Source organism: Trematosphaeria pertusa (assembly GCF_010094035.1).
Source record: "Trematosphaeria pertusa strain CBS 122368 unplaced genomic scaffold BU26scaffold_1, whole genome shotgun sequence".
Classification (NCBI taxonomy): Eukaryota; Fungi; Ascomycota; class Dothideomycetes; order Pleosporales; family Trematosphaeriaceae; genus Trematosphaeria; species Trematosphaeria pertusa.
The window spans coordinates 2,613,939-2,630,384 of NW_022987212.1; the positions used below are offsets into that span (position 1 = coordinate 2,613,939).

The window sequence follows — 16,446 nt, forward strand, 5'->3', positions numbered from 1 at the left end:
CCGTGCGATGACGTCTGAGTTGTGGTCGTCCACACTCTGTGGAGCTCAAGCTACACGCTTCGAACCACTCCCATTCCCGCAATGGACGATATGGCCTCGCGAATAGCGGCGCTAAGATCTCTCCTTCCCGATCTCGAATTGGCGCTGAACTCCTTCACATCGTCGCCGTCCAAATTCCGCGTCGTGCGAACGGTGAATCCCACCGCGAACCAGCCCAGGACACTCTACATCCTCGATTCCTCGTTTAATCCGCCCTCTCTCGCGCATTTCGCCCTCGCTACGTCCGCATTGAAGCATCCTGCGCCCTCGGAAGCGAAGCCACATAGACTATTGTTGCTATTCAGCACGCATAATGCGGATAAGGCACCGAGTCCTGCCAGCTTCGTGCAGAGGATTGCGCTAATGACAATCTTCGCCGAAGACGTGGCTCGCGCGCTAAAGATGTCGGAGCCTTCGGGCTCGGACCTTGCAGATGTTTCTATAGACATCGGCCTCACGAAAGAACCGTACTATACCGACAAATCAGTCGCGATCTCCGAATCCACGCTTCCCTTCTACGCCTCGAACCCCGTCCACGTCCACCTCGTCGGCTACGATACACTCATACGCTTCTGCAATCCGAAATACTACTCCAAACACAGTCCACCGCTCTCGGCTCTCAGGCCCTTCTTCTCAGCCAGCCACAAGCTGAGGGTCACACAACGGCCGTTTGATCCGAACGACAAGTCGTCGAGCGAGTTTGGCACGGCCGAGGAGCAGCAGAGATATCTAGAGAGGTTGAAGGACGGCGAGCTGGAGAAGGAAGGGTTCGAGTCGGGGTGGAGTGAGAACATTGATATGGTTGAGGGCGGGGCGAGTGTTGGTATTAGCTCGACGAGAGTTCGAAAAGCGGCCAAGGAGGGTAATTGGGGCGAAGTCGGTAAGCTTTGCACGGAGGGGGTATCGGCCTGGATTAGGGATCAGGCATTGTACAGTGAGGACGCCAGTGGGAAGAAGACGATGGAGTGAGCGGTGGTATCGGAGGATGACAATTTCCTTCCACCTGAGCCCACATATACGGCCCAATTGAGGTTATATGGCATGTGCCAGGAAGGGTAGTCCACGCTCGGACACGATTTCTTCCCGAGGTCGGGTTGCCGTGCACTCCTTCTGGCACCGTCGGGCTGCGTCCTTTCCTCCTGCCATCAGGACAAGCCTACTTGTGCTATGGAGAATAAGCACGGTAAACGCGACGGTGCTCGGCAGAAAGCTGCATTCCTGGCTGTTTCCATGATAAGCCCTTCGCTCTTTCTGGTTTGCGAAGGTGCGGTGGGGAAACATCGTACGGTACGCATCGCCTGATATGCCTTCTCTCCTCATACAACTGTCTCGCGTCTCCATCTTTGTTTCGCCTTGGTCACTTTGTACTGCTTTATTCTGCTCGCTTTGTAGCGATTTCCCCCTCCTTGTCATGTTCTGGTCCTGTTTGTCATCCAGTTGAGGCTGCGGCAAGTACTCCGCGTGGGCGTGGACCTACAGTCAAGACCTTTCAGAGTCTCAAAACAAACCACACTCCCCCCTTCGGCAACATGGCCTCCAAGCTATGCTGTACGGCCGAGCAGGAGGGCCGAGCAGACTCTCCAGAGCTCCCCAACGTCCGCGTCACCGAGGCCACGCCGGCGAAACGACCTCTTCTATCGAAGGGTTCCACGTCCCCAAACTCCCACGTCACGAGCACCAGATCGGAAGACCTCCACGAACTCCAGCAGATCTTCGACAACGCAAAGAACAATGGAGCGGGCCAGGCGTCCCCAGCAAAGGCCGGCCGCACACACTTCACTCGGCCTTCGGTGTACAGCCTGCACTCGCTCCACAAGATGAAGAGCATGCACTCCCTGATCCGGCGGAAGTTCTCCAGGGACTTATCTAAGAAGCCCTCGGACAACCCCTCGAAGGTTACCGGTGCGAAGAAGCGTCCTCCGGCTGATGATAACCCAGACACGGTGCTCAAACAACCGAAGGACGGGCCCAACGTGCAGCTCAAGATTACCAAGGACGATCTGAGGAAGGACCTGCTCAGTGACAAGAAGCCGGATGAAGGTGGCTATGATTCAGATGCTCAGGTGCTGGATGATATTGCGAAGAATATCGGAAAGAGGACGCCGAACACGAGACCGAGTTTGCATAGCATCGAGTGGACGCCATCGACTGCAAGGTTCGTTGTATGCCGGATTACTCCTCGACTTCGCTTACATTAGCAGCAAAGCAACGCCGGGCTCATCGTCTAAAGGGCGCAACAGCTCGGACCTTGGCCGTGATGTGCAGCCATACCAGATTCGACACCCACAGACGCTCTCTGCCCGCTTCAGCCAGGTTTTCAGTACACCTAACCTCCACGCCGACCGGTCCAAGCCCGCCGAGCGCAGACTCAGACGTTCTCACTCTGCTACATCCATCGACCTTCCAGCATTGTCGCCGCTCTCGCCTCTTCGGTTGCCGAGTCTCAAGACACACGATCAGGAAGGCGTGCCATGGTCGGTCGCTTTGAGCGAGAGCCTTCGTCTTTCGCAGTTCCCTGTTCCTCCTCGACATGTTACTCCACAGCCTTCTAAGCGCTCCTTGAAGGTGCACGTGGGTTCTCAATCCACCGGAAGCAAGGCTGGAAGCCAGTACACCGAGGCGACTGCGAAGGCTGCGGTAATGGATCCTGAAGCCCCTCAGCGGACAACGGCTACCCAGAGCACCGACAAGGATCCTTCCACCCCGGTTACTGTCGTGCAAATTCGCGTACAGGAACCCACCTCGTTAACAACACCGCGCACTTCAGCCTCCATCAGAGGCACAGCTCCAGAGAACGCCCCGCCTGCTCCGCAGGATACGGTGAAGCAAACCCAGGACGACGATGAAGAGGATAATCCTCGACGATCGGTCCACCTGTATAGCATGCGCATCTCGCACCATCTACGCTCCGGCTCACTGCTCTCGTGGGACAATCTCGCTGATGCGCCTGAGCTGCCGAATCTACCTCGTACCTTTCGTGACCGCTCTGTCTCGGACCTGAGTCGTGTTTCCCAGGGGCAGAAGCAGCTTAGCCGGCATGTGAGACAGACGTCAAGCTCCGGGTTTGCTAGCTCCAAGGTTCCTGGGAGATGGGGCCGGGTAGTTCCTCATGAGTTTCGAGAGGATAAGTCTTCCGTCTACTCTAGTCGACCTCAGAGTCCGCCTGACAGCTTTGGCGAGTCGATGATCAATCTATCGAAGACCGCCACTCGACACCACGCTTCGAAGGACTCCTCTGTTGATCTCACAAAACCGAGGCGATCACACTCGTTCCCTACCGACAACGAAGAAACCCCCAGGCCAATCCGGCGACATGGCCTCACAAACCTTCACGACAAACCTAGTATACCCATGAGCAATCGGCGCTCGACAGAATCCGCGCGGCTGGCACGGAACAATAGCGTCGCGAGCACTAAGAAGTCTAAATTCCGTGAAGAATTCAGCCCATCACCGCCCAAGAAGAAAGTCATGCAATCAGCTTCTATCATGAGATTCCTCAACCCTAAACGAAGCAGCATGCGCAGCCAAAGCGAAGCAAATCTCAGATCCGATGCACCAGAAATTGCTGTGGATGGTTCCCTGGAGACTCCTCGTGCAGGCGCGCAACGCGAACGTCGGTTATCAAAGTCTATGGTGAGTATACAGGCCGAGCAAGCAGCTTTGGGAAAGGACAAAAAGGCGAGCCCGGTGTGGGAGCGAGCATTGCAGAACTACCAAGATGAGCGCGCATGTATGTTTCTGTCGGAGAACAAGGACCTTGTCACTCAGAGCAGTCCGTTTCGAGAGCGGAGCGGAAGCGTCGCGAGGTCAATGCACAGTAATGAAGAAGAACAGGCTTCATCGAGAAAGTTGATTCCGGCGAAGCGCTTCTCGGCCCCAGTCCTAGATCCGCCGGCGCCTGGCAAGCCTGGCCCGGAATACCCTCCTTCGCTTTTTTCGAGACGGACTGCCTTTATCGGAAGGGACATGGACGATATCAGCCCAAGTCGGGAAGTGCAGGCGTGCTTCGATAAGCAAACCGATGTGGCTGAGACTGTTGGTGCATGGGGACGCTACCCATCCCACACGCGCCCCGAACGAACCCTTTCTGCTGGCCACCTTGACAACGTCGACGCTCGCGATTTTGCACTGGAAGCAGCCATCAAGTTCGCCATGGGGAAAGACAGCGATCCAGATGACGACCTGATAGACCCCACTGCTCGCCTTCCTTCGCCACCTCTACTTCGAGGCGAGAAGAAGCGGAAGAAACGAATTGGAAATACTCGGATGGCAAAGAGCCACTCCATGACCTTCGGCAAGACATTCTTCAAGAACTATACCAGGATGTTCAGGAGCCAAAGCATCGAGTTTTCGAAGCACGGACGTGGGCATCGAAGCTCGATCACCACGGGCGGGACCCTGGAACATCCCGAGCTGGAGATGCTACCGCAGGTTTGGATGCGGGGACCGATTGACGAAAGAAATGGAGAGCATAGCGGCGGTAGTAACGAGTCACAAGGCGAACAGGAGGAGTACGGTGTTGGCGATAGGAAGGGCAAAGGCAAGCTGAAAGACGGGAACTCTCTGGCGACACTTCGTGCTGTCAACAGCGACAAGGCTCGTCGGAATTCTTCGATGGCCAGGCTTGACGGTCAGGTTGAAGAGGAGCACTCAAAAGACACAGCTCGCGTTATGTCCACATACTACGAGTCATTCATCCCGGCCTTCCCGCGCGCAAGCACGGAAGCCGACTTTGGGCTCGAGGACTTCGGCGTGCCGTCACGCCACTCTTTTGAGAGCAGACGCGCGTCCTTGCGTTCACGCACCGTGCCTGCCCGCTTTTCGAGGCATTCTCGCAATGCGAGTCGAATGAGTCGCCTCAGCGTCGTCAGTCGCACCAGTGCCAAACCGAGCTTCGTGTCTGCAGGGGATGATGAAGTGGGTATGGAGGCGCGGAGCATCGTGAGCGTGCGTAGGAGTACGATGGACTTGATCAATATGTACAAGGAGCAGGAGAATACAGAGCGAGAGAGGGTGTTGAGCTTGATGAGAGTGGAGAGTCAGAAGGAGAACCAGGGAATTACGGCGTTGTGAGGAGGATGTAATGTGTAATGTGGTGAGTGGTGGTGAGTGGCGGTGAGTGGCGGTGGGAGGGATGGTATGCGAGTATGTAGTATCGGTCTGAGAACATTGTATGGACGCGACGTCGAGGGAAGAGCGGTAAGCACGAGAAGTGGCCTTCTCACTTGGATGAGCTATCTGATAGTCTGGGGATATTGAATAGAGAATGTATGAGTACTAAAAGGCCGCGTGCTAACAAGGGGCTGGACGCTTGCGATACTCCATAAGTGATGCAAAGAAAGGTAAGCGAGTAGATCCGCGGAAAGAGGACGGCGTACCTAGTTATGATCTCGTCGAACCGTCTAGGCGGCATCCAGTCTTCACTCCTCGCCCAGAGTTGAAGGTTTAGTGTGAAATGCTGCCAGTTCAGCCAAAACGCTCGCCCTTCACATGCAGGGCACCACTGGTGCACCAAGGGGCAAGTCACATTTAATAAAATCATAAGTGAAATATAGTCATTCCTTTGTGATATACGGCTCCGCCTTGCAAGGACGTCTACAAGCAACATGGCCGCGTTAATCGACCGGACTTTCGAAGTAAGTAGAGAAGTAGGGGGTATTGGAAAGAACCATGGACTCGGACTACGACTACTACTACTCATGACACCTCGGGCTACACGGCCCCCCCCTGTGGCAGTACGGCTCCCGCGCTTCTTAAGCTGCGCGCGCGACAGACGCCAGGCGTTCATCAAAGCGCAACGTACTATTGCTTGGTCTCCTTCTCCTTCTCCGTCTCTTTCTCAAGGACTCCTCCTTCGATGGCGACGGCGGGTGGAGTATCCTTATCCTCGTGCGGTACTGTTTTAGCTTCTCCCGCGATGCTGGCGAACATGCGTGTTGCGCCTGATTCTCCTGATTCGGAATGCGTCGTCGGTGTCGGTGTCGGTGTCGGATGCGCGTTCTCGACGAGAGTTGTCTGCGAGCTTTGAGGGGGTTGGGTTTCGGAGGAGGAGGAGGTTGCAGGGGGAGTAGGGTTTAGTATCTCCTCGATGCTCAGGGCTGAGCGTCGGGAGGGGTCGGATGGAGCTGTTTGCTGTGGTGGCGAAGAGTCCTCGCCTTTCTCTTCTTGTGCTGGTGGCGTGGCGAGGGAGAGTTCGGCGGTGGGGTCTACGAGTGCGCCGGGTGAAGGCACCGGTGCAGCGGCATCTGCTGGATCCTGGGTTGTTGTTGGCAGGACGTCTTCCTCGTTTGTTAGCATTTCCCTTGGATCGGCGGAGGCCTGCGATCCTTCGTCCGTCTCGATCTGCTCTTCGTCCTTGGTGAAGTCGTTGTTGAGATGCGCGGTAGAAGCGTCCTCGGCTTTGCGTGCGGTCCAGAAGTATCTGAGATGAGAGCATTAGCTGTTATTCTATGCAGCAGCAGAGGGGTAACAAGGGATGGATGGACTGGACTCACGTATTCGCATAAAAATGCCGATCCTTCCTATCCTTCAACTCCCTCCTACACTCGGCCAGAAAGACCTCCACCTCCTCCCTACTCCACTTGAGCACCCTGGTAAACAGGCCCAAAGCACTGCTCGGCAGCCAGTCCAGCACATCCTCATACACATAGTAGCCCAGGAGCTTCAGCTTCGCGCCTTTTGCCCAACGCCCAATCGGCCACTTGTAGCACTTGGCGTGGATGTCGACGAAGCCCGCAGCACGCAGTTTTGCGGCGAGATTTGAGGGCGCTGTGGCGTCGAGACCGGTTTTTGCGGCTGCTTCAATGAAGAGCGAGGACCAGCGCAGGATGGGCGAGGTTTCGGGGGTGAGAGAGGAGTCCATGCAGAGGGCGGGGAAGGAAATTTCTTGGCATTCGATCCAGCCGCCGGGCTTGAGGTTGCTGGGAGGGGATTAGCTTTTTGATATTGGTAATGGTGGGGGAGAATAGTACGCGTATGCTTGTTCGAAGAAACGGTCCCAGTTCTTGATGGCTGCGACCATGGCTCGCGTGTGGATGTAGTCGAACTGGTTGTGGAATATCCAGTCTTGGTCGCAGTCATCGATGAGGAAGGAGCAGTTGGGCGGTACGCTGTCTTTTTTAGATGTCTCCTCGAATGGGTTTTGGTCGAAGTTACTGACGCTGTTGGCTGGATTGGACTGGCTCTTGTTAGCGAGGCACCTTTAGGGGAGATAGTTACATACCTTAAATCCGTTCCTATCACTTGGGCTGACGGATGATCATCTGCGAATTCAATCGTCCTGTTCGTCGAAGACAGAATGTTAGCGAGATCATGGAAGCTAGGAACTGTGACCCCGCGCTCTCAATGTCTAATCCGCTTTGCAGAGGCTTGATCGAGGCAAGGAGGTATCGGATAGCCGAGGGCTATAGGCTTTCTGGATAGGAGCTTTACCATATGCCAGTGCCGCAGCCGACATCCAAAACATGTTGGATGTCTTTCGCGATGGGAGCGCAGTAGAGCCTGCCGTCGAGGGTCAACCGGAAAGCCTGGTGTTGGAGATCTAAGCTAAGTCAGCCTGTTCTTGAGCACATGGTCCCCTTCAAGAGACGCTTTCCAACAGTCGTTTGATGAGTGGTCTTGACAGCGGGCCGACTGCGCCGATCCAACCGTACTGTTGGCTACCTGCAAGGCGATGCGCGATTCGCTCGGATTCAGAAGAGAGGGAAGGGCGTCAGCTTACCCAGTCTATCCTTCTCGATCTGGAAACGGCATGTTAGCCTAAATGGTGGGATTTCATGCAGCCGTAGTCCGCACGCACCTCATCGTTCGGCACAGGGTATTCTGTCGATCATTAGCTGGAGCTCGCTGAAGGATGCGTGTGATGCTTGCTTACTCCCTTCGGCGTATGCATGGTAGCGCCGGCCGTTCTCGTAGCGGAAGTTGTAGACACTAGACGTCGCTGACATTGTGTACCTGGTGAAGGCAGCGTGAGCGCAAGAAGTAGCAGCGAGAGCGCGTGGGCCCGTACGAAGACTGATTGTCGCCCAGGGCCGAGTCTCTGTCCGACGGGTCGCTCTGGAGGCGGTGTTAGCGGTTTGCGGCAAACCTTAAGTAGATAGCACAGCACCAAGGCGGGCAGGCGGGGTACTCACGTCCACTTCGAGCGAAGGGCCGCTGCTATCAATAGTGTCGCCGTCGCTGGCGGCACCGGCGTTGGCATTGGCGCCGGGGGAACACATGATCGCGATGGGGGTACGTAGCTACGTTCTAAACGATGGGGCGCGACGACGGCGAGACGCTGCAAAACTTTGTCGAGGAGAAGGGAAAAGCAACTGCTCGTGCAGGCTAGCCTAATATCTGCTGCCCTGGTGCGTGAATGTCACCATCGTATGTGCTCGCGTCTCCGAGGGGCACGCCGGCGGCCGGTACCAGGCCGCTGGAAACGAAGGCAGGCTCGCCCGGCAAAATAGGGCAGGCCGCTCGCGGTGGCCAGGAGGAGGGCCAGATAATCCGCCAACCAATCCTCTGGCGCGGGCGTCGTGGAGATACGAGTGCGATAGATGAGCGCTGCGTCGGCGTGGGCACGCGCTTCCATGCCTTACGGCCCCGGACCCCACGAGGACGCTGGTGCTATTTGCAGCCCACGGCAGGGGCTCACACGTGGGTGCTGACGCTCGAAGATGAGGTGCTTATCGCTATCTCCACACTCGCTTCCGCTACCTAGCTATGTACCGCTACTGCGAGACATGGCTAGGGAAAGCTGACCTGGACCTCTGTCGCCTTTCCGATCCTACGACCGTCACATTAGATTGCTGCCCGAACTCCGCCTTGTGCCGCAATACAGCGGGCCATCTTCCCGCCAGCCATCGTCCACAGTGCTCGAGCCGCTATATCTCGGCTTCCTTGTGCGACTGGCTTGCGCGGGGATAGCCGTCCTGTTTCGTGCGAGAGAGCTGGCGGGTAAGGACCCGAGCCGCGCGGGTTGTACGCCACCTCTCATATCCGCTGCCTTAGCGATCTCGCATTGCGGCCCTCATTGGCTTGTTGGACCGTTGTCGATGCTTGGCAGCGCGGATTGAGCCTGCACGATGTTGCTCGTGCTCGGTGGCCCGCGGTGGAGAACTAAGAGGGGCAGGTCTTTCCGTGCCCTGTTCACGGGAGGGTGGTCGGACGTGGGAAGACAGCGGAACACATGTGAACAGGTGGGTTAAGGATCGAAAGATTGACGTTGGGGGAAGCGAGCAGACGAGCCGCGGTTTTAGTCATGCCTCTATCCATATGATCACGTGATTATAGTTGGCTGCAGGGCTCCGGGGCTGGTATGGAGACCACCAGGCTGTTCACATACCGATGCACAGGCACTTGGAATTCAGGATATATCAGTTTGATGTCTCTCCGATTTCTGGATCTGCTTGAGCTCATCCCCGTCCCACCATCCCCTGCGAGTTGGGCCTCCCAGCCTTGGAAGGATCCTGGAAATGCCGGGATAGCTAGTGTTCCTTCTGGTAGCCCTCACCCCTCTGCTATCCCTTTGCTCCAGCTCCCTTCGAGTCCTCCGCTGCATCCTGTCCCGCCGGGAAGCTCCACATGTCGGTACATTCACGCCTCATCACAGCACTAGGACATACTTGAGTGCAACGCCGTAGCCGTAGCCGTAGCCACAATACCAAGCTTTTGATGCCAGACTGCAACGAGTAAACTAGAACGCTATGCCAATGATACGCTGAAAAAAATGCCCGATCTATCAATTTATGCCCATTCATGCGACCGTGTACACCAACTCCGATAACGTCCACTCATGCTTTTGTATCTCAAGGTAGTCCCCTTCTCCCTTCCTATCGGGGCTATCACCCTACGATACGCCGTCGCCGCCCACTGTCTACGCTCACGGTATTATCGGGGCCGATAGAGATGCTCAGGCTCGAGTCACCATCCTCAGAACCTCCTCTTCTCCTCAGCGCAGCGCCTTGCGACTTGCTCCTCTCGGGCTGAATTACTAGCCACGTTGCGCCGCCGTCAGGGTCTTCCTGCTGCATCAGCTGAAGCTGCGGCCCGTTGCGTCCTCGTGGACGCGGCGATTTTGGCGACGGCGGCGGTAGGAATAGTGTCGTGAGTCTGGTCACTTTCAGCGGAAGCGTTGTGAGAGCCGTCGGAAGCGGATGAGATTCGACAAGAGTGATCTTTTCGAGCGGAAGCGCCGAGAGCATGGATACAGGGAGGTCGACGGGCGAGCAAGCGAGGATTACGTGACGAAGATGCGTGTTGGAGGTATAGAAGGACAGGTTCTCTGGCACGGCATAAGCTCATTAACGCACATGGGAGACACAATGGTAGACTTACCCCTGACTTTCCTCCCGGAGCTTCCTTCCTTGCCAACCCCGACATCGACAAAGTCAAAGCTGGAAATCCGCCCGCAGAAGCCTGTCGCGAATGCACGAAGCTGGCCCAGATTTCGCACCTTGTCTTGCCTGACAAGGTAGTTCGCCATGCCTTCCAAGTTCGCGTACACCCGTACTACGATATCCAATGCGTCGGCGTCTTGGTATTGGGGTCGAAGGTATTCTCGCGACCGAATCAAAAGCTCGTCGGCAAGAGCTTCACCACCCTGAGCTCTTCGAGTAACATACTTGTCTTGAAACTGGGTATATCAGCACCTGGTAGCAGCGCCTCAGTAAGTTGAATCCACTAACCATGAACCCATCGGCGTCCGCGTCAACAAGTACGAGAGCAAATGGCCGTCGCGCCTAACAACGTGTCAACGTGGAAGTCCTCGCGACCTGCAAGAGGGATCCAACCTGTCTCTGAGCCATCGCATTTTCCCGTTCTTTCGCTTCTACAACCTCAGCCTGGAGTGTCCGTCGAACATTCTGCTCCGAGTTGAGGTCGAGTTCCGTCTGTGCGAGCCTCGCTTCGGTCTTCTCAAGCTTGTCCAGTAACTCCTTTTCGCGTGCATCTTGAGTCAGTCCCGTTCCTAGACGTCATTTTTCTCCTGCCGATTGCGACCTGGGAAAAGGAAAACATCTCACCTCAATCAGCTCAAACCTCCTCTCCTCCAAAATCTTGAACTGTGCCAGCCGCTCACGATACGTCGTGGGCAGTGGTACGTCCGCCATTTTGTTGCTCGAGATCTCGAAATCTGGGGCAACCTTGCATTTAAACAAATTTAGTGCTGTTTTGGGTGCCGCGCGCTGTGTTGGGCTTAGGTGGCTTCGCATGCATGTAAAGTGCGGTGACCCGGTGATGATTGGGATGCTCAACGTAGCGAGTCCTGATTGGTTGGCGAAGTGGAGTCTACGATCGTGATTCGATGCCTTGAGCTCGTGTCTCACCGGATGGGGAGGCGGTTGCAGAGCTGGATTTGGGGGGCGGGCATGTAGGAAGCTCTTGGTGAACAGAGCGAGCCGCTACTTGTAATGAGGTGAGGGTTGTGGTGGTGCGCTACTGGAATGTACAGCCCGTAGCCGCATATCAAAGGCGGGAAAGCTTGCGGAGAATACGCCATTAGGTCTTAGCCTGCAGCCTTGTATTATTTCGTTCATGGCCTCTCCGGGGCATCCCATCGAGGGTACACAGTCGGCGAACTTCCAGCAGCTTGAATGCATACCTTGGTGACCGAGAGGCCGAAAGTTGATGAGCCGTTCAGGTTCAGCACGCATTGAAGAAAAAGAGGCCTTAGAGATTCATGCATTTGCTTTAAAAGTACCGCTCAACAGATATCGGAGTGTTGGATGGATCGTTGAAAGGACGGCTGGCGTCGGTGGGATGGAACGGTGCTTCCGCGTGTCGCGGGAGGACAAACCGAAGCACATCGGAGACGGTCGTGTGGTCATCGGCAAATTTACACCGGGGTTGGAGATTAGACGGTGGTATTGAGGGTTTTACGAAGTGTGCAGATGTGACAGCGACGGGTTCTGAAACAGGCATCTAAAGCGGCCTAGTCCATTCAGGAGTAGCTCGCGACGAGGACCTTGGAACTTTCGTTCACGAGAACACTCAAACACTCCCTATTCTCGATAACAGAGGAGCTTGATAGACCGCTAAATTGAAACAATCAGCGGATGAAGGGCGTAATGGCGACCTGCCCGTGATACGGGAGCGATATATGCGTACGCCGGAGATTTATGCAAGTTTTGTGTCCTCTTTCCTACAGAGATGATCTAGAACTCCAGATAGGTCAGTCTATGCATACTCAGCCAATTCACATGGGGCTGTGCTTGACATACCGGTAGACCCAGCTCGAGAAATAGATAGTCCAAGGCACCCGGTCCAGTAATACATGGTATGATACAGCTAGTCCACTTCCTCTAATAATACAAGGTTATCGTCTATCGACCCATAAGCTCCATAATGCAGGCCCACGGGTGTCTCATGCACCCTCTTCTGTTTTACATACTCGTCATCTCTGATCAATGGGCTTGCTATGCACTTTCTTTCCTCGGCTTGGTCGAAACGCGCTTCTGTGATTGTCCCATCCAGGACTTCGTATGAGGCTTCGAGCACTTCTCTTCGTCGATTTCCGTCGGTGCTAGACCCTTCTCCTGCAAATCCGCCAGCCTCCGCGCATCCACTCGACCAATCTGGTACGCTTTCCACGGCGTAATATCGCAATCCATAAGCCAGACTTTGCGGCCTTCGATCTCGGTGTCGTGCATCGTGCGCTGGGCCTCCTCGGCGCCTTCTTTGGTCGTAAAGTCCATAAAGGTAAGGAATCTCGGATGCAGCTTCATGTCACCATAGTTCGGCGCTATGGCCCCAATAGACTCGAGCCCAAACTTGGAGAAATGGCGCTTGATGACTTCGCGGCTTTCGCGAATTCGGTTGCTGACGGTCGTTTCTCCCCAACCCGGCGTCTTCACCCTGAGCTGGATGCGCCGCCCCTCCAGGATCGGATTGATAGCCGTGGTGATTCCGTCATCGTCGTAGAAAACGTGGCGTCCGACCACACCTTCGACGGTTCGCCTCGTGCCCCAGACAAAGCCTGGGTCCAGAGGCCTAGTGATGATGGGCGCCCCAAGGGACATGTTTCCGTTGAGGAGCTGGACGGCTCGCTCCGCTTGTTGCTCATTCGCGAGTTTTACAACGCAAAAGCAATCGTTATAGAAGGTAAAGCGGCATATCATCATCTCCAGTTCGGCCCTGGTTAGTTGTTAGCTTAACTGCATGTGACGAGCAACTTCCGAGTGTTGGAAATGGCGACTCTGAGATCGAACCTACACCTCTAGTCCAGCATTTTTGAAAACTGCTTCAACCTCTGCCCGTGTAGCACGCTTTGGCACTCTGAGGACTGCCACGGATTGTGCGTTCCTGCTTCGCTGTGCATCTGAAAGCACCGATGGTGGAATATCGGTTTGAGAGCGAGACGGTTCGTGCTGTAGAGACTCTTGCAATAACTGTGAGCTTGATACGAATTGGCGATATGGGACTGTGACTCGTGTGGACAGAAACACGGAGCTGACAACGCGCGAGGATGGACCCCTAGAGAAAAGAGAGCGTCCGAGTGAGCAAGCCCGGGCCAACGCCATGGCAATCTAAAGAGAACAGAATATGGACTTCAAACAGGTAATTGGGGTAATGAGAGTCGATGGAAGTCGAAGTAATAGGTTGGTGTGGATGCGACGAGAGACGGAAAAAGCTGAAGTTCCACCGGCAAGCCTCGTCGCGTTCCTTATCGATAAACAACCTCGGAAGCGATACATCTCTTCGTGCACGTCGCTGCAACAATGACTACAGCGTTGTAATTCAACCCCTTCCATGCATGCTTTTGGGGGCTTTTGTGTCTTAAAGATGCCGATGGAAACACGACTTAAGTTGCAACTCGAGCCTACGGGAAGCGGAAGTAGTCCGCGACACGACCCACAGACAGCTTTCCTTAGGCCGTCATTTGATGGTGCAGACAGCAGGTTCGCCATCTAACGTAATGGGGATCCGGAAACATGATTGGCCTAGCTCAGCCAAAGCAGCAATTGGGAGAAATGGGAAGAACGCAAATACTGAGAATCCGTATTCAAGAAATACTACCGATCGCAATACGGCGACTCAGCTCCATGCGCTAATACGGGCTCCATCACTTTCCAGACGTCTTTGACCCCTTAGAGCGAGCAACATTCTTAAATCTTCGCCCGAAATTGCAATACCGGCCCATCCTTCATACTCGCAAACCTATCTTCGATTTGATACTCTGTCGCTCTTGTCCTTCCAACCTCCAGGTCCTTGCCTCCTCCTCCCAATGTGGTCCCTGGAGCCAGTCTCAGGTCATACAAGAACAATACCCTCGCAATCGTCACAGTCAACTCCACGTACGCCAATCCCTTGCCGATGCATCCTCTTGGACCAATACTGAATGGACAGAAGGCTGAAAGCGCGTCCGAGAGCTTTGCATGCAGAGGGTTGGCAGTAGAATCCGATAGCCAACGCTCGGGAACGTAGTCAAACGGGCGAGGATAGTAGTTAGAGTTGTGGTGGATGGCATAATGCGGGACGCCGACGTCAACGCCTGCTGGGATGTGGTGCCCATCGATGTCGATGCCGCCTAGCAGGACTTGCCTAGGGAGTGCGCCAGCAACGGGAGGTGTCATGCGCATTGACTCATCAATACAGGCGCGAAGATACAAGCAGCCACTCAGCTTCTGTCCCGATACAATCTCCTCGACGTCAGAGAAAGTATCGCGGATCTCTTTGCACAATTTCTGTAGCGCCGTGGGATTGTGGGCCAGGTAGAAGAACGTTGCCGCCATAGCCGTGGATGTGGTGTCTGATCCGGCGATGATCAAAAGATTCGACTCGCCCCACAGCTCATCCATGCTGAAGCCCTTCCCGGTCTCCGGGTCTTTGGCGTTCAGTAGGTGGTAGAAGAAGTCCTTCCGGTCGACATCGACGCCCAGCTTGGTCCTCTCCATGGCCTGCGACTTGCTATACTGCATGTACTGGCCGCGCTGAGCAGCGATCTTGTGGAACAGTATCTTATCAAGGTGCCACTTGTGGATCGTAAGATGGGTTCCGCACTAACAACATCAGTACGGAAGTCGGCTGTTCAAGCTGAAGACAGAACTTACGATCAAATGTCGATGCGCCGCGTTCCCCACCAGGTCGACCGCGAACCGATTGGCTGGACTCTCCAACATCCCGAACGCCTTCCCAAACACCAAGTCCCCCATGATATCGAAGACCAACCAGTTGCACCAGTTCGCCACATTCCAGGCATCGTTCCATCCTTTCTCATCCCCCTTCTGTTCGCCTACACCGGCACCATTTTTCGACTCGCCCAGCAACCGACAAGCCGTCCTCACGTTCGCCAGGATATACCTTTCCAGGCTCTTAATCGCGCTGTCCGAGAATGCGTGGCTCATCACCCTCCTCTTCCGCGCATGCTGCATCTTATCAATACTGCTGTGCACATTGACCGTCTTCTTGTTCGCAGGAAAAGCTGTGTAGAAGTCAGCTTTGCGGACATTGGCGCGGAACCCGTAGATGGTTTTTAGACCGGTGACGGTATTGATGGAGAGCGTGTTGGGGCCTATCCGTACGTAGGGACCGTAGCGCTCGTGTGCGCGGTGGAAGCAGAGGTGTCGCGAGCCGCGGTAGGCGTAGTAGGTTAGGTAGATGTCGGTGATGGCGGCGAGACGGGGCCCGGGATAGCGGGCGAGAGGGTGTAAAGTTAGGCGGTAGATTACTATGACCGAAATCTAGGATTGTTAGTTCGGACGCGGAATTTGGAGAGGATATGTGTACATAGAATATCAGGACTCCGAAGACGGAGACCAGTAGGAGAAGAGGGGAGGTTAGGAGCATACGAGCGACGCTCATCAGAAATTCCATTATGGAAAGTGTTCTATGAATCTACCATGAAATCGAAGTGTTTCAATCTTAGCAGTTGAAATGTGCTCGATTGCTCCAAGGACGGCGATAACAATCGTATGGATGAGACAAAGCCCGCCAAAGCGCAAGTCATCCCACCATAAATACTGACAGCCTTCCATTTCCATCCGCCGTTCCTTGAAATGCCAGCAGCATCAGCAACGTCATCTTAGCAAAGAGTTCGACTTGTTGAAGTTTGGTCGGCTGCACGCCGTCAGCAAACGGGAGTCGAGGGTATATGGCTCGGATTGCTACGGCTAGTGCCGGCTATCGGGGTTCGACACAATGATACCGTCACGTGCGGCGGATATTGGGGTCTTAGGCGGCTATTGGAGCATGATTAGTCTGAACCATTGAGATAGCGATGTATGGGACGGATGGAGACGCTTGTGTACGATGTACCAGCTTTACCGGGCCTCGGTGCTAAGCAGCCGCGCACCGGGTCACTCCGATCTAGCTCACCCATTGCCCCAGTTTCCGACAGAATATAACACGGACGGCAACTATGGTCGGTTTTGTAAGCTGTGGACCACGCTTGAGCGTTGTTAGGGGATCGGGTTGAACGGCGAGACA

General features: G+C 55.0%; 6 protein-coding genes across 6 annotated transcripts; 2 read left to right on the forward strand and 4 right to left on the reverse strand.

Moving 5' to 3' along the window:
- Positions 1 to 90: 90 nt before the first annotated feature.
- On the forward strand, positions 91 to 1,008 carry BU26DRAFT_413592 (Nucleotidylyl transferase; the record flags this gene model as incomplete). Its single annotated transcript, XM_033823026.1, has 1 exon — positions 91 to 1,008. The coding sequence occupies one exon, from the start codon at positions 91 to 93 to the stop codon at positions 1,006 to 1,008; it is 918 nt and encodes a 305-aa protein (XP_033691507.1).
- A 280-nt stretch (positions 1,009 to 1,288) lies between these two features.
- On the forward strand, positions 1,289 to 5,322 carry BU26DRAFT_23418 (uncharacterized protein). Its single transcript, XM_033820919.1, has 2 exons — positions 1,289 to 2,194; positions 2,241 to 5,322. Exons 1-2 carry the CDS (start codon positions 1,569 to 1,571, stop codon positions 5,110 to 5,112), a joined length of 3,498 nt encoding a protein of 1,165 aa, XP_033691508.1. The 5' UTR covers positions 1,289 to 1,568; the 3' UTR covers positions 5,113 to 5,322.
- Positions 5,323 to 5,583: 261 nt separating this feature from the next.
- On the reverse strand, positions 5,584 to 8,378 carry BU26DRAFT_513316 (S-adenosyl-L-methionine-dependent methyltransferase). Its single transcript, XM_033827597.1, has 11 exons — positions 8,172 to 8,378; positions 8,048 to 8,094; positions 7,913 to 7,992; positions 7,838 to 7,860; positions 7,760 to 7,778; positions 7,471 to 7,579; positions 7,262 to 7,318; positions 7,199 to 7,216; positions 7,011 to 7,148; positions 6,534 to 6,959; positions 5,584 to 6,460 (listed from the first exon to the last, which is right to left on the reverse strand). Exons 1-11 carry the CDS (start codon positions 8,256 to 8,258, stop codon positions 5,842 to 5,844), a joined length of 1,623 nt encoding a protein of 540 aa, XP_033691509.1. The 5' UTR covers positions 8,259 to 8,378; the 3' UTR covers positions 5,584 to 5,841.
- Positions 8,379 to 9,753: 1,375 nt separating this feature from the next.
- On the reverse strand, positions 9,754 to 10,913 carry BU26DRAFT_23475 (uncharacterized protein). Its single transcript, XM_033820928.1, has 4 exons — positions 10,815 to 10,913; positions 10,710 to 10,763; positions 10,360 to 10,657; positions 9,754 to 10,306 (listed from the first exon to the last, which is right to left on the reverse strand). Exons 1-4 carry the CDS (start codon positions 10,827 to 10,829, stop codon positions 9,867 to 9,869), a joined length of 807 nt encoding a protein of 268 aa, XP_033691510.1. The 5' UTR covers positions 10,830 to 10,913; the 3' UTR covers positions 9,754 to 9,866.
- A 1,605-nt stretch (positions 10,914 to 12,518) lies between these two features.
- BU26DRAFT_389987 (uncharacterized protein) lies at positions 12,519 to 13,301 on the reverse strand (the record flags this gene model as incomplete). Its single annotated transcript, XM_033822689.1, has 2 exons — positions 12,519 to 13,155; positions 13,234 to 13,301. Coding segments are annotated over 2 exons (705 nt in total), but the record flags the coding sequence as incomplete, so codon positions are not given.
- An 825-nt stretch (positions 13,302 to 14,126) lies between these two features.
- On the reverse strand, positions 14,127 to 15,834 carry BU26DRAFT_557953 (cytochrome P450; the record flags this gene model as incomplete). The annotated part of the gene is made up of 3 exons (XM_033832511.1): positions 14,127 to 15,020; positions 15,072 to 15,701; positions 15,748 to 15,834. 3 exons carry the CDS (start codon positions 15,832 to 15,834, stop codon positions 14,127 to 14,129), a joined length of 1,611 nt encoding a protein of 536 aa, XP_033691512.1.
- Positions 15,835 to 16,446: the final 612 nt, after the last annotated feature.